Raw genomic sequence first — 21,894 nt, 5'->3', positions numbered from 1 at the left:
CAATTTAAAGCTATGTCCCTTCGTGCTGGGCATCACCATCCGAGGAAAAAGGCTCTCACTGTCCACCCTATCTAACCCTCTGATCATTTTGTATGCCTCAATTAAGTCACCTCTTAACCTTCTTCTCTCTAACGAAAATAGCCTCAAGCCCATCAGCCTTTCCTCATATGATCTCCCCTCCATACCAGGCAATATCCTGGTAAATCTCCTCTGCACCCGTTCCAAAGCTTCCACATCCTTCCTATAATGAGGCGACCAGAACTGCACGCAATACTCCAAATGCGGCCGTACTAGAGTTTTGTACAACTGCAACATGACCTCATGGCTCCGAAACTCAATCCCTCTACCAATAAAAGCTAACACACCGTACGCCTTCTGAACAACCCTCTCAACCTGGGTGGCAACTTTCAGGGATCTATGTACATGGACACCGAGATCCCTCTGCTCATCCACACTACCAAGAATCTTACCATTAGCCCAGTACTCTGTCTTCCTGTTATTCCTTTAAGACAAACATCTATCTCCGATTTAAAATTAACTGTTGTTGCTTCACCTGCTGTGTGTGGGAGAGAGCTCCAAACCTTAACCACCCAACCTCTTCCTAACCTCTCTCCTGAACGGTCTGGCCCTAATTTTTAGACTCTGCCCCCGGGTTTTAGACTCTCCAGCCAGTGGGAATAGTTTATCTTCATCTGCCCTGTCTTTCCCTGTCAATGAAGTTACCCGGCCAATGAAGGCAAGCATGCCGTATGCCTTCTTGACTACCTTCTCCACCTGTGTTGCCCCTTTCAGTGACCTGTGGACCTGTACACCTGGATCTCTCTGACTATCAATACTCTTGAAGGTTCTACCATTCACTGTATATTCCCTACCTGCATTAGACCTTCCAAAATGCATCACCCGACATTAGTCCGGATTAAACTCCATCTGCCATCTCTCCGCCCAAGTCTCCAAACGATCTAAATCCTGCTGTATCCTCTGACAGTCCTCATCGCTATCCGCAATCATATCACCCCTTAACTTTCTAAATTTGAGCGAAAACAGGGCTAATTTGAGTAATCTCTCCTCGTAGCTCAGCCTCTGTAATCCAGGTATCATTATTGTAAACCTACACTGCACTCCCTCCAAGCCCAAAATATCCTTCATACGGTGTGGTGGCCAGAGCTGCTCAAAGTGACTCCGAGTGGGGTCTAGCCAGGGTCCTGGATAGCTGCACCATAACCCCTGGGTCTCGATACTCCAATCCATAAAATATAAAGACTTGTATTCCATTAGCCTTTCTGATTATTCCCTGCACTTGTTCCTGGCATTTTAAAGATCTCGGCCCCTGGCCCCCGTACCCAGTGAATTCAGCTTCCTACCATTTAGAGTGTGCTCTGCTTGATCCAGTTTTGGTGCAAAATGGGCAACCTCCCACTGATCACATCGAAATCCCTCTGCCACGGTTTTGTCCGTTCACCTCAAAGAACAAAGAAAAGTACAGCACAGGAACAGGCCCTTCGGCCCTCCATGCCCGTGCTGACCATTCTGCCCGTCTAAACTAAAATCTTCTACACTTCCTGGGTCCGTATCCCTCTATTCCCATCCTATTCATGTATTGTTAAGATGCCCCTTAAACGTCACTATCGTCCCGGCTTCCACCACCTCCTCCGGCAGCGAGTTCCAGGCACCCACTACCCTCTGTGTAAAAACCTTGCCTCGTACATCTCCTCTAAACCTTGCCCCTCGCACCTTAAACCTATGCCCCCTGGTAATTGACCCCTCTACCCTGGGAAAAAGCCTCTGATGATCCACTCTGTCTATGCCCCTCTAATTTTGTAGACCTCTATCAGGTCGCCCCTCAACCTCCGTCGTTCCAGTGAGAACAAACCGAGTTTATTCAACCTCTCCTCATAGCTAATGCCCTCCATACCAGGCAACATCCTGGTAAATCTCTTCTGCACCCTTTCTAAAGCCTCCACATCCTTCTGGTAGTGTGGCGACCAGAATTGAACACTATACTCCAAGTGTGGCCTAAATAAGGTTCTATACAGCTGCAACATGATTTGCCAATTCTTATACTCAATGCCCCGGCCAATGAAGGCAAGCATGCCGTATGCCTTCTTGACTACCTTCGCCGCCTGTGTTGCCCCTTTCAGTGACCTGTGGACCTGTACACCTGGATCTCTCTGACTGTCAATACTCTTGAGGGTTCTCATTTGTCCAGATTAAACTCCATCTGCCGTCTCTCCGCCCAAGTCTCCAAACGATCTAAATCCTGCTGTATCCTCTGACAGCCCTCATCGCTATCCGCAATTCCACCAACCTTTGTGTCGTCTGCAAACTTACTAATCAGACCAGTTACATTTTCCTCCAAATCATTTATATATACAATGAACAGCAAAGGTCCCAGCACTGATCCCTGCGGAACATCACTAGTCACAGCCCTCCAATCAGAAAGCATCCTTCCATTGCTACTCTCTGCCTTCTATGACCGAGCCAGTTCTGTATCCACCTTGCCAGTTCACCCCTGATCCCGTGTGACTTCACCTTTTGTACTTCGTCCGTCAATTTCCCTTTGTCGTTTTAAGCTGCCATCGACTCTGTCTGTAAGGCCACCCAATTTTGGCAATGTGACTTCCTCTGCCGTCATCCAGGTTGTTAACGAACAGCATGAGTAATTGAGGCCGCAACACTGTTGTGCACCACTGGTTACCTGCTGCCAGTTATTGAATGGCGGGAGTGGGCTGGCGGGGCCGAATGGCCTCGTCCAACTCCTGTTTCAGATGTTCATCACCACCCCCCCTTCACGGCTATAATCGCTTCTTTAAACAATATTGCTCTATCGCCACATTTTACATCCCCCTTCTATCCCGGAAACGCCAGGGATGCTGAGCTGCTGTTTCTGTCCTCTGTTGAGCCACGTGTCTGTCATCGCGAGGATTATCGAGCTGGATCTGTGCCGTCTGCCCGTGCGCTGCACTCCTCGCACTCACAGATACATCTTTCACACTCGATGGCCCAATTCTGCTCCTACATTTTATGAACTGCCAAACACCCTGTGCGGCGCACCCAGTCACTCATTGGTTTTCTTACCCCCCCCCCCCCCCCCCCCCCCCCCCCCCCCGCCACCCACCCTCACCCCCGCTCCCACCACCCCAAGGGGAGGGGGCACCCTACCCACACACAGCTCCTGTGGAGAGGCCAGAGTGACTCCAGCCGCCGCTCCAGTTCCTGTAGCTCAAGTCTCTGCAGCTGATGACACCTTCTGCACACATGGCTGTCTAGGAGCACCCCCCCGCCCCACCCGGGCCTGAGAGAGGGCAGCCCCCCCCCCCCCCCCCCCTCGGCCTAGCAGGTGGCATCTGCCCACGCCATGCATACTCACAGCCTGGCTTGTCGTCCGGATCCTTCTCGTCATCGCTGACCTCCGACAGGCTGGGGGAAGCATCCGGGGAGGAGGACTTGTCCGATTCGGAGTCGGACTCCTTGCCCCAGTCCTCTGCCGCTGGCTGGGGGAGCCGCTTCTCCGCCAGTGAGCGGGGCTCGAAGGGACTGTGCCGGTGCCGGTAATCCGCCGGGCACAGCTCCACGCGGGAACCCAAGCCGGCTGGGCTGCCAAAGTCCTCCCCCAAACCCCGATGGTCCACACAAGCTGGGCTCCTCTCCGGGGGCTTGGATGGTAAGGGGAAGGCGAGGGGCAGGGGCGAGGCAGTCCTTGCGGTCTGGTACTGGGGTAGAAGAGGGGTCGAGCTCCGGGAGCCGGGGTGATGGCTCTGGAGGTAATTCAGACGGCAGGTGCGGAAGGAAAGATCGGGATCGTTCATCAGGTGGCAGTCGGTACGGCTCACGCCGTGCCGGGCAGCGCCGGTCAGCAGCTCCAGGTCGTGGCGTCCACTCTCCCACCATTCTGGCAACTCTGGCGAAGGTTGACACAGCCGCAGGTGTTCCTCCAGCTGTGGGTGGCTCAGGATCTGCTCTCTGACCTTCCGAAGCAGCTCAATCCGGTACAAGGTCCGCGTGGCCCGTTCCTCAGTCACCTGCTTCACCAGCATACTCATGTCCGGATACTCTGCAGAAAGCAAGGCGGAGATGGGATGGCAATAGTCACAAGACGCAGAGGGAGGGCGGGCGAGGGAGGGCACCTGCGGAAGGCGCAGAGGGAGGGAGAGAGCGACAAGACGCAGAGGGAGAGAGCGACAAGAAGCAGAGAGAGGAAGGGCGAAAGCGACGCCGCAGACTGAGGGAGAGAGCGACAAGACGCAGAGAGAGGGAGAGAGCGACAAGACGCAGAGGGAGGGAGAGAGCGACAAGATGCAGAGGGAGGGAGAGAGCGACAAGACGCAGAGGGAGGGAGAGAGAGCGACAAGACGCAGAGGGAGGGAGAGAGAGACAAGACGCAGAGGGAGGGAGAGAGCGACAAGACGCAGAGGGAGGAGGGAGAGAGCGACAAGACGCAGAGGGAGGGAGAGAGCGACAAGACGCAGAGGGATGGCGAGAGCGACAAGACGCAGAGGGAGGGAGAGAGTGACAAGACGCAGAGGGAGGGGGCGCAACAAAACGCAGAGGGAGGGAGAGAGCGGCAGAGGGAGGGAGAGAGCGGCAGAGGGAGGGAGAGAGCGGCAGAGGGAGGGAGAGAGCGGCAGAGGGAGGGAGAGAGCGGCAGAGGGAGGGAGAGAGCGGCAGAGGGAGGGAGAGAGAGCGACAAGAAGCAGAGGGAGGGAGAGAGCGACAAGACGCAGAGGGAGGGAGAGAGCGACAAGACGCAGAGGGAGGGAGAGAGCGACAAGACGCAGAGGGAGGGAGAGAGCGACAAGACGCAGAGGGAGGGAGAGAGCGACAAGACGCAGAGGGAGGGAGGGAGCGACAAGACACAGAGGGAGGGAGAGAGCGAAAAGAAGCAGAGAGAGGGAGAGAGCAACAAGACGCAGAGGGAGGGAGAGAGCGACAAGACGCAGAGGGAGGGAGAGAGCGACAAGACGCAGAGGGAGGGAGAGAGCGACAAGAAGCAGAGGGAGAGAGCGACAAGACGCAGAGGGAGGGAGAGCTACAAGACGCAGAGGGAGGGGGAGAGCGACAAGACGCAGAGGGAGGGAGAGCTACAAGACGCAGAGGGAGGGGGAGAGCAACAAGACGCAGAGGGAGGGAGAGAGCGATAAGGAGCAGAGGGAGGGAGAGAGCGACAAGACGCAGAGGGAGGGAGAGAGCGACAAGACACAGAGGGAGGGGGAGAGCGACAAGACGCAGAGGGAGGGAGAGCTACAAGACGCAGAGGGAGGGAGAGAGCTACAAGACGCAGAGGGAGGGAGAGAGCGACAAGACGCAGAGGGAGGGAGAGAGCGATAAGGAGCAGAGGGAGGGAGAGAGCGACAAGGCGCAGAGGGAGGGAGAGAGCGACAAGACGCAGAGGGAGGGAGAGAGCGACAAGACGCAGAGGGAGGGAGAGAGCGACAAGACGCAGAGGGAGGGAGAGAGCGACAAGACGCAGAGAGAGGGAGAGAGCGATAAGGAGCAGAGGGAGGGAGAGAGCGACAAGACGCAGAGGGAGGGAGGGCCAGGGTGCGGGCTAAGAGAGAGGTCAGCGGTGGGAAAGCCCCTCCAAGGCTCTCCGATCTGAAGAAAGGATTAAGGATTGCAGCCGTGCCCCCGCCCTTCGTACCTTCTCCTTCCTCCAAGGGCAGCCCGCACACCCGGCGACACATGGCCATAAACATCTGGAAGTACTTGGTGAGCATCTCGTCCGATTTCCTCTCCAGCCGGGCGATGGCACGGAATCTTCCCCACTGGTACAACCGGTTTTGGGGGTCAAATTCCACGCCAAAGGTCGACACCACCCTGTAAAAGTCCGATTCCTCCCGGCCTGTCCACCTGTTGGGGGGGAAAACAAGAGGTTCATCCGTCAAACGTCAGGTGGAAATTGTGGGGTGGGGGGGTGAAACATCAGGGGGTTCTACCTACCCCCCCTCACCCCCCCCTGCCCCCCCAGGGGGTCAGCGGAGCAGGGGGGGGGTCAGGGCAGGGGAGGATGACACCACGAGTCCAAGCACCGCTTCACGTTATCGGCCAGCTCCCCACTCACCCTCCCACATGCGGCACCGTGGTGGTGGGGGCAGGGTGGGGTTCTGAGCCACACCGTCTGTCCGTGGACTCGCCACCACGTCGGCATCGCCACCACCGACACCCCCCCCACCCACCCCTCCCACGCCCTTACTTTTGACGCTTTTCTCGCCTTGCGATTTCTTTCAGCTTGAACGCAGCCTCGCAGCGTCGCCGCCTGCGGTCTCCCTTCTCCGCCGCCTCGACCTTCTGCTGTTCCTGCTTGTAGGTGCGCTGGTACGCCGTGACCAGCCTTCGGAGGCGAGCGGTCAGCACCGAGGACGTTGGCCAGTAGCGAGGTCGGTTGTGCAGGCCCATACCTGGTGGGATGGAGCGAGAGAGATGGGGGCAGTGGGATTAGTTTGGGGATTGATACAGGGCTATGGGGAGAGAGTGGGTCAGTGGGATTAGTTTGGTGATTGATACAGGGCTATGGGGAGAGAGTGGGGCAGTGGGGTTAGTTTGGTGATTGATACAGGGCTATGGGGACAGAGTGGGGCAGTGAGATTAGTTTGGGATTGATACAGGGCTATGGGGAGAGAGTGGGGCAGTGGGATTAGTTTGGGGATTGATACAGGGCTATGGGAAGAGAGCAGGGCAGTTGGATTAGTTTGGGGATTGATACAGGGCTATGGGGAGAGAGTGGGGCAGTGGGATTAGTTTGGGATTGATACAGGGCTATGGGGAGAGTGTGGGGCAGTGGGATTAGTTTGGTGATTGATACAGGGCTATGGGGAGAGAGAAGGGCAGTGGGATTAGTTTGGGATTGATACAGGGCTATGGGGAGAGAGAAGGGCAGTGGGATTAGTTTGGGATTGATACAGGGATATGGGGAGAGAGCGGGCAGTGGGATTAGTTTGGGATTGATACAGGGCTATGGGGAGAGAGTGGGCAGTGGGATTAGTTTGGGGATTGATACAGGGCTATGGGGAGAGAGCGGGGCAGTGGGATTAGTTTGGGGATTGATACAGGGCTATGGGGAGAGAGTGGGGCAGTGAGATTAGTTTGGATTGATACAGGGCTATGGAGAGAGAGTGAGGCAGTGGGATTAGTTTGGGGATTGATACAGGGCGATGGGGAGAGAGTGGGGCAGTGGGATTAGTTTGGGGATTGATACAGGGCTATGGGGAGAGAGTGGGGCAGTGAGATTAGTTTGGGATTGATACAGGGCTATGGAGAGAGAGTGAGGCAGTGGGATTAGTTTGGGGATTGATACAGGGCTATGGGGAGAGAGTGGGGCAGTGGGATTAGTTTGGGGATTGATACAGGGCTATGGGGAGAGAGTGGGGCAGTGAGATTAGTTTGGGATTGATACAGGGCTATGGAGAGAGAGTGAGGCAGTGGGATTAGTTTGGGGATTGATACAGGGCTATGGGGAGAGAGTGGGGCAGTGGGATTAGTTTGGGGATTGATACAGGGCTATGGGGAGAGAGCGGGGCAGTGGGATTAGTTTGGGGATTGATACAGGGCTATGGAGAGAGCGGGGCAGTGGGATTAGTTTGGGGATTGATACAGGGCTATGGAGAAAGCGGGGCAGTGGGATTAGTTTGGGGATTGATGCAGGGCTATGGGGAGAGAGTGGGGCAGTGGGATTAGTTTGGGATTGATACAGGGCTATGGGGAGAGAGTGGGGCAGTGGGATTAGTTTGGGATTGATACAGAGCTATGGGGAGAGTGGGGCAGTGGGATTAGTTTGGGGATTGATACAGGGCTATGGGGAGAGAGTGGGGCAGTGGGATTAGTTTGGGATTATACAGGGCTATGGGGAGAGAGTGGGGTTGTGGGATTAGTTTGGGATTGATACAGGGCTATGGGAAGAGCGGGGCAGTGGGATTAGTTTGGGATTGATACAGGGCTATGGGAAGAGCGGGGCAGTGGGATTAGTTTGGGGAGGGAGTGGGGCAGTAGGATTAGTTTGGGGATTGATACAGAGCTATGGGGAATGGGGCAGTGGGATTAGTTTGGGATTGACACAGGGCTATGGGGAGAGTGGGATTAGTTTGGGGATTGATACAGGGCTATGGGGAGAGTGGGCAGTGGTGTTAGTTTGGGGATTGATACAGGGCTATGGGGAGAGAGAGGGGCAGTGGGATTAGTTTGGGGATTGATACAGTGCTATGGGGAGAGAGAGGGGCAGTGGGATTAGTTTGGGGATTGATACAGGGCTATGGGGAGAGAGTGGGGCAGTGGATTAGTTTGGGGATTGATACAGGGCTATGGGAGGAGCGGGACAGTGGGATTAGTTTGGGATTGATACAGGGCTATGGGTAGAGAGTGGGGCAGTGGGATTAGTTTGGGATTGATACAGGGCTATGGGGAGAGAGTGGGGCAGTGAGATTAGTTTGGGATTGATACAGGGCTATGGGAAGAGCGGGGCAGTGGGATTAGTTTGGGATTGATACAGGGCTATGGGAAGAGCGGGGGCAGTGGGATTAGTTTGGGGATTGATACAGAGCTATGGGGAGAGTGGGGCAGTGGGATTAGTTTGGGGATTGATACAGGGCTATGGGGAGAGAGTGGGGCAGTAGGATTAGTTTGGGGATTGATACAGAGCTATGGGGAATGGGGCAGTGGGATTAGTTTGGGATTGACACAGGGCTATGGGGAGAGTGGGCAGTGGCGTTAGTTTGGGGATTGATACAGGGCTATGGGGAGAGAGAGGGGCAGTGGGATTAGTTTGGGATTGATACAGGGCTATGGGTAGAGAGTGGGGCAGTGGGATTAGTTTGGGATTGATACAGGGCTATGGGGAGAGAGCGTGACAGTAAAACTGAATACACTCACCCATTAAGACTTCTTTTCGCATCTCACCATCACCATCCACAGAGATATCCTCATCGAGCGCCATGACATCTCCCTGAACACAAAACAAAGATCCATCTGAACACACAAACCCAGACGGGTCTCATATCGCAGCCTCGAGTTCGCCTCCCGGGAGAGACTGTGACGCCCACTTTCAGTCTGGGTTTGACTGACTGACTAACCCGGGGAGCACATTAAGAAGCCTTACAACACCAGGTAAAAGTCCAACAGGTTTGTTTCGAATCACTAGCTTTCGGAGCACAGCTCCTTCCTCAGGTGAATGAAGAGATGGGCTCCACAAACACATATATAGACAAAGTCAAAGAAGCAAGATGATACTTTGAATGCGAGTCTTTGCAGGTAATTAAGTCTTTACAGGTCCAGACGGAGCGACTGGAGAGAGGGGTAACCCCGGGTTAAAGAGGTGTGAATTGTCTCAAGCCAGGACAGTTGGTAGGATTTCGCAAGTCCAGGCCAGATGGTGGGGGGGTGAATGTAATGCAACATGAATCCCAGGTCCCGGTTGAGCCGTACTCATGTACGGAACTTAGCTATCAGTTTCTGCGCAACAATCGCCAGGCAGGAATGTTCCCTTCCAGTCGGGGAACACTTCAGCAGTCAAGGGGCATTCAGCCTCTGATCTCCGGGTAAGCGTTCTCCAAGGCGGCCTTCAGGACGCGCGACAATGCAGAATCGCCCAGCAGAAACTTTTAGCCAAGTTCCGCACACATGAGTACGGCCTCAACCGGGACCTGGGATTCATGTTGCATTACATTCACCCCCCCACCATCTGGCCTGGACTTGCGAAATCCTACCAACTGTCCTGGCTTGAGACAATTCACACCTCTTTAACCTGGGGTTACCCCTCTCTCCAGTCGCTCCGTCTGGACCTGTAAAGACTTAATTACCTGCAAAGACTCGCATTCAAAGTATCGTCTTGTATCTTTGACTTTGTCTATATATGTGTTTCTGGAACCCATCTCTTCATTCACCTGAGGAAGGAGCAGTGCTCCGAAAGCTAGTGATTCGAAACAAACCTGTTGGACTTTAACCTGGTGTTGTAAGACTTCTTACTGTGCTCACCCCAGTCCAACGCCGGCATCTCCACATCTTTACGATGGTGATACGTGTCCAGCTGATTTTCCAAACCCCAGTGTTATGCCTCAGGTCTCCACACACGGTGTCGAGAAGGTGAGATTTAACTCACACGTACCCAGAGCCGGGTCACAGGACGCTGCCTGGTACATCGGTATTAGCATGGCAACTCATCACTGGCAAACACGGGGATTGGGGACCTCACCGCCCCACCCTCAGTGGGCAAAACCCAGCAACAGGGCCTCCCACACCGATTCAACCCAGACTCGCGGACCCCACCCCCTCAGGGAGATATCTGTACACTGGTTGGTGTCTCTCAGTCCCCTCTCTCTCTCAGGGAGATATCTGTACACTGACTGGTGTCTCTCAGTCCCCTCTCTCTCAGGGAGATATCTGTACACTGACTGGTGTCTCTCAGTCCCCCTCTCTCTCAGGGAGATATCTGTACACTGACTGGTGTCTCTCAGTCCCCCCTCTCTCTCAGGGAGATATCTGTACACTGACTGGTGTCTCTCAGTCCCCTCTCTCTCAGGGAGATATCTGTACACTGACTGGTGTCTCTCAGTCCCCTCTCTCTCAGGGAGATATCTGTACACTGACTGGTGTCTCTCAGTCCTCTCTCTCAGGGAGATATCTGTACACTGACTGGTGTCTCTCAGTCCCCCCCCCCCCCTCTCTCTCAGGGAGATATCTGTACACTGGCTGGTGTCTCTCAGTTCCCCCCCCCCCCCCCTCTCTCTCTCAGGGAGATATCTGTACACTGACTGGTGTCTCTCAGTCCCCTCTCTCTCAGGGAGATATCTGTACACTGACTGGTGTCTCTCAGTCCCCTCTCTCTCAGGGAGATATCTGTACACTGACTGGTGTCTCTCAGTCCCCCCTCTCTCTCAGGGAGATATCTGTACACTGACTGGTGTCTCTCAGTTCCCTCTCTCTCTCAGGGAGATATCTGTACACTGACTGGTGTCTCTCAGTCCCCCCTCTCTCTCAGGGAGATATCTGTACACTGACTGGTGTCTCTCAGCCCCCCTCTCTCTCTCAGGGAGATATCTGTACACTGACTGGTGTCTCTCAGTCCCCCCTCTCTCTCAGGGAGATATCTGTACACTGACTGGTGTCTCAGTCCCCACTCTCTCAGGGAGATATCTGTACACTGACTGGTGTCTCTCAGTCCCCTCTCTCTCAGGGAGATATCTGTGCACTGACTGGTGTCTCTCAGTCCCCTCTCTCAGGGAGATATCTGTACACTGACTGGCGTCTCTCAGTTCCCTCTCTCTCAGGGAGATATCTGTACACTGACTGGTGTCTCTCAGTCCCCTCTCTCTCAGGGAGGTATCTGTACACTGACTGGTGTCTCTCAGTCCTCTCTCTCAGGGAGATATCTGTACACTGACTGGTGTGTCTCAGTCCCCTCGCTCTCTCAGGGAGATATCTGTACACTGACTGGTGTCTCTCAGTCCCCTCTCTCTCTCAGGGAGATATCTGTACACTGACTGGTGTCTCTCAGTCCCCCCTCTCTCTCAGGGAGATATCTGTACACAGACTGGTGTCTCTCAGTCCCCTCCCCCTCTCTCTCAGGGAGATATCTGTACACTGATTGGTGTCTCTCAGTCCCCTCTCTCTCAGGGAGGTATCAGTACATTGACTGGTGTCTCTCAGTCCCCTCTCTCTCAGGGAGATATCTGTACACTGACTGATGTCTCTCAGTCCTCTCTCCCTCTCAGGGAGGTATCTGTACACTGACTGGTGTCTCTCAGTCCCCTCTCTCTCAGGGAGATATCTGTACACTGACTGGTGTCTCTCAGCCCCCTCTCTCTCCCAGGGAGGTATCTGTACACTGACTGGTGTCTCTCAGTCCCATCTCTCTCTCAGGGAGATATCTGTACACTGACTGGTGTCTCTCAGTCCCCCCTCTCTCTCAGAGAGATATCTGTACACTGACTGGTGTCTCAGTCCTCTCTCTCTCAGGGAGATATCTGTACACTGACTGGTGTCTCTCAGTCCCTCTCTCTCTCAGGGAGATATCTGTACACTGACTGGTGTCTCTCAGTCCCCTCTCTCTCAGGGAGATATCTGTACACTGACTGGTGTCTCTCAGTCCCCCCTCTCTCTCTCAGGGAGATATCTGTACACTGACTGGTGTCTCTCAGTCCCCTCTCTCTCTCAGGGAGATATCTGTACACTGACTGGTGTCTCTCAGTCCCCTCTCTCTCTCAGGGAGATATCTGTACACTGACTGGTGTCTCTCAGTCCCCTCTCTCTCTCAGGGAGATATCTGTACACTGACTGGTGTCTCTCAGTCCCCTCTCTCTCAGGGAGATATCTGTACACTGACTGGTGTGTCTCAGTCCCCTCTCTCTCTCAGGGAGATATCTGTACACTGACTGGTGTCTCTCAGTCCCCTCTCTCTCTCAGGGAGATATCTGTACACTGACTGGTGTCTCTCAGTCCCCTCTCTCTCAGGGAGATATCTGTACACTGACTGGTGTCTCTCAGTCCCCTCTCTCTCAGGGAGATATCTGTACACTGACTGGTGTCTCTCAGTCCTTTCTCCATCTCAGGGAGATATCTGTACACTGACTGGTGTCTCTCAGTCCTTTCTCCATCTCAGGGAGATATCTGTACACTGACTGGTGTCTCTCAGTCCCCCCTCTCTCTCAGAGAGATATCTGTACACTGACTGGTGTCTCTCAGTCCTCTCTCTCTCAGGGAGATATCTGTACACTGACTGGTGTCTCTCAGTCCTCTCTCTCTCAGGGAGATATCTGTACACTGACTGGTGTCTCTCAGTCCCCTCTCTCTCAGGGAGATATCTGTACACTGACTGGTGTCTCTCAGTCCCCCCTCTCTCTCTCAGGGAGATATCTGTACACTGACTGGTGTCTCTCAGTCCCCTCTCTCTCTCAGGGAGATATCTGTACACTGACTGGTGTCTCTCAGTCCCCTCTCTCTCTCAGGGAGATATCTGTACACTGACTGGTGTCTCTCAGTCCCCTCTCTCTCTCAGGGAGATATCTGTACACTGACTGGTGTCTCTCAGTCCTTTCTCCATCTCAGGGAGATATCTGTACACTGACTGGTGTCTCTCAGTCCTTTCTCCATCTCAGGGAGATATCTGTGAACCATTTCCTATTGTGTACCCAGATAATGCCTGAACCGCAACTTCTGGAAGTCTTGGGAATATTGAGGTGATCACTCACGTCTTCGTCACGTTGATCTCGTCCCAGGATGAGAGGCTTATACTCTGGATCCTCCATATCCCTGTCGAACTCTCCACTGGAAGAGATACCACAAAACTGTTTAACAGGTTCAATGGGTTCCTGTACGAACTCCTAACGTGATTGGGAGAGGTGATGGGGTCATGGGACAGGGTCTCTGAGTGGAACCACACTCCGACCGATGCATTTGACAGTCGGCAAGGGGAAAGAAACTCCGATCGATGGAGGTAAAGGTCAGTGAGGGGAGAGAATCTCCGGTCGATGGAGTTAACGGTCAGCAAGGGGAAAGAAACTCCGATCGAAGGGCTTAACGGTCAGCGAGGGGAGCGAAACTCCGATCGATGGAGTTAATGGTCAGCGAGGGGAGAGAAGCTCCGATCGATGGTTAATGGTCAGCGAGGGGAGAGAAGCTCCGATTGATGGAGTTAACGGTCAGCGAGGGGAGAGAAGCTCCGATTGATGGAGTTAACGGTCAGCGAGGGGCGAGAAGCTCCGATCGATGGTTAACGGTCAGCGTGGGGAGCGAAACTCCGATCGATGGTTAATGGTCAGCGAGGGGAGAGAAGCTCCGATCGATGGAGTTAACGGTCAGCGAGGGGAGAGAACCTCCGGTCGATGAAGTTAACGGTCAGCGAGGGGAGAGAAGCTCCTATCGATGGAGTTAACGGTCAGCGAGGGGAGCGAAACTCCGATCGATGGTTAACGGTCAGCGAGGGGAGCGAAACTCTGATCGATGGTTAACGGTCAGCGAGGGGAAAGAAGTTCCGATCGATGGAGTTAACGGTCAGCGAGGGCAGCGAAACTCCGATCGATGGTTAACGGTCAGCGAGGGGAGCGAAACTCCGATCGATGGTTAACGGTCAGCGAGGGGAGAGAACCTCCGATCGCTGGTTAACGGTCAGCGAGGGGAGAGATGCTCCGATCGATGGTTAACGGTCAGCGAGGGGAGCAAAACTCCGATCGATGGTTAACAGTCAGCGAGGGGAGCGAAACTCCGATCGATGGAGTTAATGGTCAGCGAGGGGAGCGAAACTCCGATCGATGGTTAACAGTCAGCGAGGGGAGAGAAGCTCCGGTCGATGGTTAACGGTCAGCGAGGGGAGAGAAGCTCCGATCGATGGAGTTACCGGTCAGCGAGAGGAGCGAAACTCCGATCGATGGTTAACGGTCAGCGAGGGGAGCGAAACTCCGATCGATGGAGTTACCGGTCAGCGAGGGGAGCGAAACTCCGATAGATGGTTAACGGTCAGCGAGGGGAGCAAAACTCCGATCGATGGTTAACGGTCAGCGAGGGGAGAGAACCTCCGATCGATGGAGTTACCGGTCAGCGAGGGGAGCGAAACTCCGATCGATGGTTAACGGTCAGCGAGGGGAGAGAAGCTCCGATCGATGGTTAACAGTCAGCGAGGGGAGCAAAACTCCGATCGATGGAGATAATGGTCAGCGAAGGGGAGAGAAGCTCCGGTCGATGAAGTTAACGGTCAGCGAGGGGAACGAAACTCCGATCGATGGTTAACAGTCAGCGAGGGGAGCGAAACTCCGATCGATGGAGTTAATGGTCAGCGAGGGGAGCGAAACTCCGATCGATGGTTAACAGTCAGCGAGGGGAGAGAAGCTCCGGTCGATGGAGTTAACGGTCAGCGAGGGGAGCGAAACTCCGATCGATGGTTAACGGTAAGCGAGGGGAGAGAAGCTCCGATCGATGGAGTTACCGGTCAGCGAGGGGAGCGAAACTCCGATCGATGGTTAACGGTCAGCGAGGGGAGCGAAACTCCGATCGATGGTTAACAGTCAGCGACGGGAGCAAAACTCCGATCGATGGTTAACGGTCAGCGAGGGGAGCGAAACTCCGATCGATGGTTAACAGTCAGCGAGGGGAGCGAAGCTCCGGTCGATGGAGTTACCGGTCAGCGAGGGGAGCGAAACTCCGATCGATGGTTAACGGTCAGCGAGGGGAGAGAAGCTCCGATCGATGGTTAACAGTCAGCGAGGGGAGCGAAGCTCCGGTCGATGGAGTTAATGGTCAGCGAGGGGAGCGAAACTCCGATCGATGGTTAACGGTCAGCGAGGGGAACGAAACTCCGATCGATGGTTAACGGTCAGCGAGGGGAGAGAAGCTCCGATCGATGGTTAACGGTCAGCGAGGGGAGCGAAACTCCGATCGATGGAGTTACCGGTCAGCGAGGGGAGCGAAACTCCGATCGATGGTTAACGGTCAGCGAGGGGAGCGAAACTCCGATCGATGGTTAACGGTCAGCGAGGGGAGCGAAACTCCGATCGATGGAGTTACCGGTCAGCGAGGGGAGAGAAGCTCCGATCGATGGAGTTAACAGTCAGCGTGGGGAGCGAAACTCCGATCGATGGAGTTAACGGTCAGCGAGGGGAGCGAAACTCCGATCGATGGTTAACGGTCAGCGAGGGGAGAGAACCTCCGATCGATGGAGTTAACGGTCAGCGAGGGGAGCGAAACTCCGATCGATGGTTAACGGTCAGCAAGGGGAACGAAACTCCGATAGATGGTTAACGGTCAGCGAGGGGAGAGAAGCTCCGATCGGTGGAGTTAACTGTCAGCGAGGGGAGCGAAACTCCGATCGATGGTTAACGGTCAGCGAGGGGAGCGAAACTCCGATCGATGGTTAACGGTCAGCGAGGGGAGCGAAACTCCGATCGATGGAGTTAACGGTCAGCGAGGGGAGAGATGCTCCGATCGATGGTTAACGGTCAGCGAGGGGAGAGAAGCTCCAATCGATGGTTAACGGTCAGCGAAGGGGAGAGAAGCTCCGGTCGATGAAGTTAACGGTCAGCGACGGGAGAGAACCTCCGATCGATGGAGTTACCGGTCAGCGAGGGGAGCGAAACTCCGATCGATGGTTCACGGTCAGCGAGGGGAGCGAAACTCGATCGATGGTTTTGACGGTCAGCGAGGGGAGCGAAACTCCGATCGATGGTTAACGGTCAGCGAGGGGAGAGAAGCTCCGATCGGTGGAGTTAACTGTCAGCGAGGGGAGCGAAACTCCGATCGCTGGTTAACGGTCAGCGAGGGGAGCGAAACTCCGATCGATGGAGTTAACGGTCAGCGAGGGGAGAGATGCTCCGATCGATGGTTAACGGTCAGCGAGGGGAGAGAAGCTCCAATCGATGGTTAACGGTCAGCGAAGGGGAGAGAAGCTCCGGTCGATGAAGTTAACGGTCAGCGACGGGAGAGAACCTCCGATCGATGGAGTTACCGGTCAGCGAGGGGAGCGAAACTCCGATCGATGGTTCACGGTCAGCGAGGGGAGCGAAACTCGATCGATGGTTTTGACGGTCAGCGAGGGGAGCGAAACTCCGATCGATGGTTAACGGTCAGCGAGGGGAGAGAAGCTCCGATCGATGGTTAACAGTCAGCGAGGGGAGCGAAACTCCGATCGATGGTTAACGGTCAGCGAGGGGAGAGAACCTCCGATCGATGGTTAACGGTCAGCGAGGGGAGCGAAACTCCGATCGGTGGAGTTAACGGTCAGCGAGGGGAGAGAACCTCCGATCGATGGTTAACGGTCAGCGAGGGGAGCGAAACTCCGATCGATGGTTAACGGTCAGCGAGGGGAGAGAAACTCCAATCGCTGGTTAACGGTCAGCGAGGGGAGAGAACCTCCGATCGATGGTTAACGGTCAGCGAGGGGAGCGAAACTCCGATCGATGGAGTTAACGGTCAGCGAGGGGAGAGAACCTCCGATCGATGGTTAACGGTCAGCGAGGGGGAGCGAAACTCCGATCGATGGAGTTACCGGTCAGCGAGGGGAGAGAAGCTCCGATCGATGGAGTTAACGGTCAGCGAGGGGCGAGAAGCTCCGATCGATGGTTAACGGTCAGCGTGGGGAGCGAAACTCCGATTGATGGAGTTAACGGTCAGCGAGGGGAGCGAAACTCCGATCGATGGAGTTAACGGTCAGCGAGGGGAGCGAAACTCCGATCGATGGTTAACGGTCAGCAAGGGGAACGAAACTCCGATAGATGGTTATCGGTCAGCGAGGGGAGAGAAGCTCCGATCGGTGGAGTTAATGGTCAGCGAGGGGAGCGAAACTCCGATCGATGGTTAACGGTCAGCGAGGGGAGCGAAACTCCGATCGATGGAGTTAACTGTCAGCGAGGGGAGCGAAACTCCGATCGATGGTTAACGGTCAGCGAGGGGAGCGAAACTCCGATCGATGGTTAACGGTCAGCGAGGGGAGCGAAACTCCGATCGATGGAGTTAACGGTCAGCGAGGGGAGCGAAACTCCGATCGATGGAGTTAACGGTCAGCGAGGGGAGAGATGCTCCGATAGATGGTTAACGGTCAGCGAGGGGAGAGAAGCTCCAATCGATGGTTAACGGTCAGCGAAGGGGAGAGAAGCTCCGGTCGATGAAGTTAACGGTCAGCGACGGGAGAGAAGCTCCAATCGATGGTTAACGGTCAGCGAAGGGAGAGAACCTCCGATCGATGGAGTTACCGGTCAGCGAGGGGAGCGAAACTCCGATCGATGGTTCACGGTCAGCCAGGGGAGAGAAACTCGATCGATGGTTTTGACGGTCAGCGAGGGGAGCGAAACTCCGATCGATGGTTAACGGTCAGCGAGGGGGGCGAAACTCCGATCGAAGGATTTAACAGGAGTGGACCTGGACTCTGTATGATAGATTCAGTGGTCAACGACGGGGCACGATCACTGACCAATGGATTTACCGATCAGCGAGGAGACACAGATTCTGGTTGTCTACCTACCTGTCGCCAATGTCACCAAAATTGTCGGTCCCTCTTTGTTCTGCGGCAATCGCTTTCTCATCTGGCCGGCCCACCTGCTCCAGGAAGCAGAGTGCAGGGTCTGCGCGCATGGTGTTGTACTTCTCGTAGCCTGTCGTGCGACGGAGAAGACAGTTAACCTGGATAATGCAGTGGTACCAAACGGGGCATCTGAGCCTCAACTCAAGCGCCACGAGTTTCAGATAAAAGAGAACGAAGCGACCACTCGTCGCCTCACTTCCAGGCGCCCCCACAATGTTTCACAGGCCAGCGGGAAACAGCAGCAGGCGAATTCAGCACAGCAAGCTCCCACGGCAGCGTGACAATGACCAGATCATCCAGTCTGCGGAATATTGGTCGAGGGAATAAAAGATTGGCCGCGCGGCTCAACTGCAGTAACCAGGTGGGGTAGCAGCCTTCCAAGGTAAATCAAACATCTGATGCCATTTTAATACAGTCTGGGAATCGAGAGTTCAAGCAATTGTGAGCAGTTTGCACAGTAGTCTAGACAAATATCCCTTCAAGGGGCTGGTGTAAAATACTGGAGTGGATTCACTGCTAAACGTGGAGTGGAAGCTTGCGCGAAAGGTGACATTTGCAAAACCTGGACTGGATTTCGGAATGCAAACTGCGACAGGGAAAGTATTATTATTATGAGTGTAAATTTCAAAACGTGTTTTTGCGAGTGGAGTTTAGAAACTCTCATGCGACAATAATTTGTGAGGCTTCGGAGGGGAAATTCACAGACACTAAATTGGATTCAGGGCGGAGTGTGAGTATTTGACCACAGCCAATCTGCATGCTGAAAAGGGACTTATCATAACAATCATTATTGTCACAAGTAGGCTTACATTAACTCTGAAATGAAGTTACTGTGAGAAGCCCCTAGTCGCCACACACCGGCGCCTGTTCAGGGACACAGAGGGAGAACCCAGAATATTCAATTCACCTAACAGTCTTTTGGGACTTGTGGGAGGGAGCCGGAGCACCCGGAGGAAACCCACGCAGACACGGGGAGAACGTGCAGACTCCGCACAGACAGTGACCCAAGCCGGGAATCGAACACGGCTCCTTGCAGCTGTGAAGCAACAGTGCTACCCAACTTTGTGTCAATGGGAGCATTTTGGCTTAAGGTGTGCTTTTCCATCAATGTTAACCTTAAAATCTGTGTGTAGTTGTGAAGCTTTTTTGGGGGGGGGAGGAGAGAGAGAGAGAGTAGAGGTGTATTGAATCGTAATCCAATGTTTCCATCTTTAAAATTGTTTTTCTTGCTAAAACTAATTAGAGACCCAGTGACTCTCAGAATCCCTACAGTGCAGGAGGCCATTCAGCCCATCGAGTCATCACCGTCCCTCCGAGACAACACCCTACCCACTCTCCCTCCCTGTACCCGCAACGTAACCTCCACATTTTTGGACACTGATGGGCAATTTATCATGGCCAATCCACCTGACCTGCACATCTTTGGACTGTGGGAGGAAACCGGAGCACCCGGAGGAAACCCACGCAGACACGGGGAGGACGTGCAAGCGTTCCTCCACCTTTCCCTTCTCTTTTTAAAAAAAGGTGACTGTCTTTTGAGACACGGTTCTCTTCTGGGATCTTCTCGTCCAGTTATAACATCAACTGGGAGCTTAACAAATGTTACAATGGGCAGCATGGTAGCACAGTGGTTAGTACAGTTGCTTCACAGCTCCAGGGTCCCGGGTTCGATTCCCGGGCTTGAGTCACTGTCTGTGCAGAGTCTGCACATCCTGCCCGTGTCTGCGTGGGTTTCCTCCGGGCGCTCCGGTTTCCTCCCACAAGTCCCCGAAAGATGTGCAGGTTAGGTGGATTGGCCGTGCTAAATTGCCCTTTAGTGTCCAAAAAGGTTAGGTAACGGAGGCGTGGGCTTAAGTGGGGTGCTCTTTCCAAGGGCCGGTGCAAACTCAATGGGCCGAATGGTCTTTTTCTGCACTGTAAATTCTATGACCACATGGAATACTGGGAACAGCTCTGGTCCCCTTATCCAAAGGAAGATATACTGGCGATGGAGGCCGTCCAGAGGAGGTTGACCCCGGATAGGGAGGGATTTTCTATTGAGGAGAGGTTGAGTAGGTCGGGTCTGTTACTCAGTGGAGTTTAGAAGAATGAGAGGGGACCTGATTGAGACGTATCGAATTCTCAGGGGGTTTGACAGGGTCAATGCTGAGAGGATGTTTCCCCGCGTGGGAGAGCTTAGACCAGAGGGCACAATCTCAGAGTAAGGGGTCACCCATTTCAGACGAGGATGAGGAGGAATTCCTTCTCTCCGAGGGTAGTGGAATTCTTTACCGCAGAGCGCTGTAGAGGCCGGGTCGTTGAGTCTGTTCAAGGCCGAGAGAGACAAATGTTTAGTCAGTGAGGGGATCGAGGGTTATGGGGGGGAAGGCGGGAAAGTGGAGTTGAGGATTGTCACATCAGATCAGTCACAATCTCATTGAATGGCGGAGCGGACAGGGACTGCGGAGGTTCAAGGCAGCTAGCTCACCACCACATTCCGAAGGGTGGTTGGGGACGGGCAATAAACGCTGACCCAACCACATCCCGTCAACATCGAGGGCCGAAGGGCCCGTACTGCGCTGTAGTGTTCTATGTTCTATGACTGAAACAAAGACTCGATGGGCTGAGTGGCCACGATGGAGGGGAGGGGGCAGCTCTTACTCACCGTGTTTGAACACACCAATCAGCAGCGATTTATCAGCCTCTTCGTCCCACCAGTCAGTCGGCACTTCCATCGTGTCCACCTCTGGGATCCACACGTCAATGTCACTGCAGGAGGCAGAGGCAGGGGTCAGACTGAACTCAGAGATGGGGGACAGCCAGAGCAGGTTGGGTAAGGAGGCTAATACACCACAACGAGTGGATGTGTCTGTCTGTGCATCTGTGGCAGAGTCCGTGTGTGCATCTGTGGCAGAGTCCGTGTGTGCATCTGTGGCAGAGTCCGTGTGTGCGTCTGTGACAGAGTCCGTGTGTGCATCTGTGGCAGAGTCCGTGTGTGCATCTGTGGCAGAGTCCGTGTGTGCATCTGTGGCAGAGTCCGTGTGTGCGTCTGTGACAGAGTCCGTGTGTGCATCTGTGGCAGAGTCCGTGTGTGCATCTGTGGCAGAGTCCGTGTGTGCGTCTGTGACGGAGTCCGTGTGTGCGTCTGTGGCAGAGTCCGTGTGTGCGTGTGTGGCAGAGTCCGTGTGTGCATCTGTGGCAGAGTCCGTGTGTGCGTCTGTGACGGAGTCCGTGTGTGCGTCTGTGGCAGAGTCCGTGTGTGCATCTGTGGCAGAGTCCGTGTGTGCGTCTGTGACGGAGTCCGTGTGTGCGTCTGTGGCAGAGTCCGTGTGTGCGTGTGTGGCAGAGTCCGTGTGTGCATCTGTGGCAGAGTCCGTGTGTGCTTCTGTGACGGAGTCCGTGTTTGCGTCTGTGGCAGAGTCCGTGTGTGCATCTGTGGCAGAGTCCGTGTGTGCGTCTGTGGCAGAGTCCGTGTGTGCGTCTGTGACAGAGTCCGTGTGTGCGTCTGTGACAGAGTCCGTGTGTGCGTCTGTGACGGAGTCCGTGTGTGCGTCCGTGAGAGAGTCCGTGTGTGCGTCTATGACAGAGTCCGTGCGTGCGTCTGTGGCAGAGTCCGTGTGTGCGTCTGTGACAGAGTCCGTGTGTGCATCTCTGACAGAGTCCATGTGTGCATCTGTGACGGAGTCCGTGTGTGCGTCTGTGGCAGAGTCCGTGCGTGCGTCTGTGACAGAGTCCATGTGTGCATCTCTGACAGAGTCCATGTGTGCATCTGTGACGGAGTCCGTGTGTGCGTCTGTGGCAGAGTCCGTGTGTGCGTCTGTGGCAGAGTCCGTGTGTGCGTCTGTGGCAGAGTCCGTGTGTGCGTCTGTGACGGAGTCCGTGTGTGCGTCTGTGACGGAGTCCGTGTGTGCGTCTGTGGCAGAGTC

At 54.6% G+C, this 21,894-nt stretch overlaps 1 protein-coding gene and 1 non-coding gene across 2 annotated transcripts in view; both read right to left on the bottom strand.

The window, feature by feature from the left end:
• Positions 1-21,894, bottom strand: part of LOC119960448 (chromodomain-helicase-DNA-binding protein 8-like) — a 38,103-nt gene that overhangs the window by 9,699 nt on the left and 6,510 nt on the right. The window contains exons 4-10 of the mRNA XM_038788172.1: positions 20,634-20,737; positions 17,930-18,059; positions 13,173-13,248; positions 8,860-8,932; positions 6,191-6,395; positions 5,639-5,847; positions 3,331-4,051 (exon numbers count right to left, since the gene is read on the bottom strand). Of these exons, the coding sequence (XP_038644100.1) occupies positions 3,331-4,051; positions 5,639-5,847; positions 6,191-6,395; positions 8,860-8,932; positions 13,173-13,248; positions 17,930-18,059; positions 20,634-20,737 (1,518 nt within the window). The remainder of the gene's footprint in view (positions 1-3,330; positions 4,052-5,638; positions 5,848-6,190; positions 6,396-8,859; positions 8,933-13,172; positions 13,249-17,929; positions 18,060-20,633; positions 20,738-21,894) is intronic.
• On the bottom strand, positions 10,036-10,154 carry LOC119960463. Its single transcript, XR_005459414.1, has one exon. It is a non-coding gene; the product is annotated as a small nucleolar RNA U6-53/MBII-28 (small nucleolar RNA).

The sequence above is a fragment of the Scyliorhinus canicula genome, unplaced genomic scaffold, assembly GCF_902713615.1.
Source record: "Scyliorhinus canicula unplaced genomic scaffold, sScyCan1.1, whole genome shotgun sequence".
In the NCBI taxonomy this organism is placed as follows: Eukaryota; Metazoa; Chordata; class Chondrichthyes; order Carcharhiniformes; family Scyliorhinidae; genus Scyliorhinus; species Scyliorhinus canicula.
This window is presented reverse-complemented; position numbering and strand designations above follow the sequence as displayed.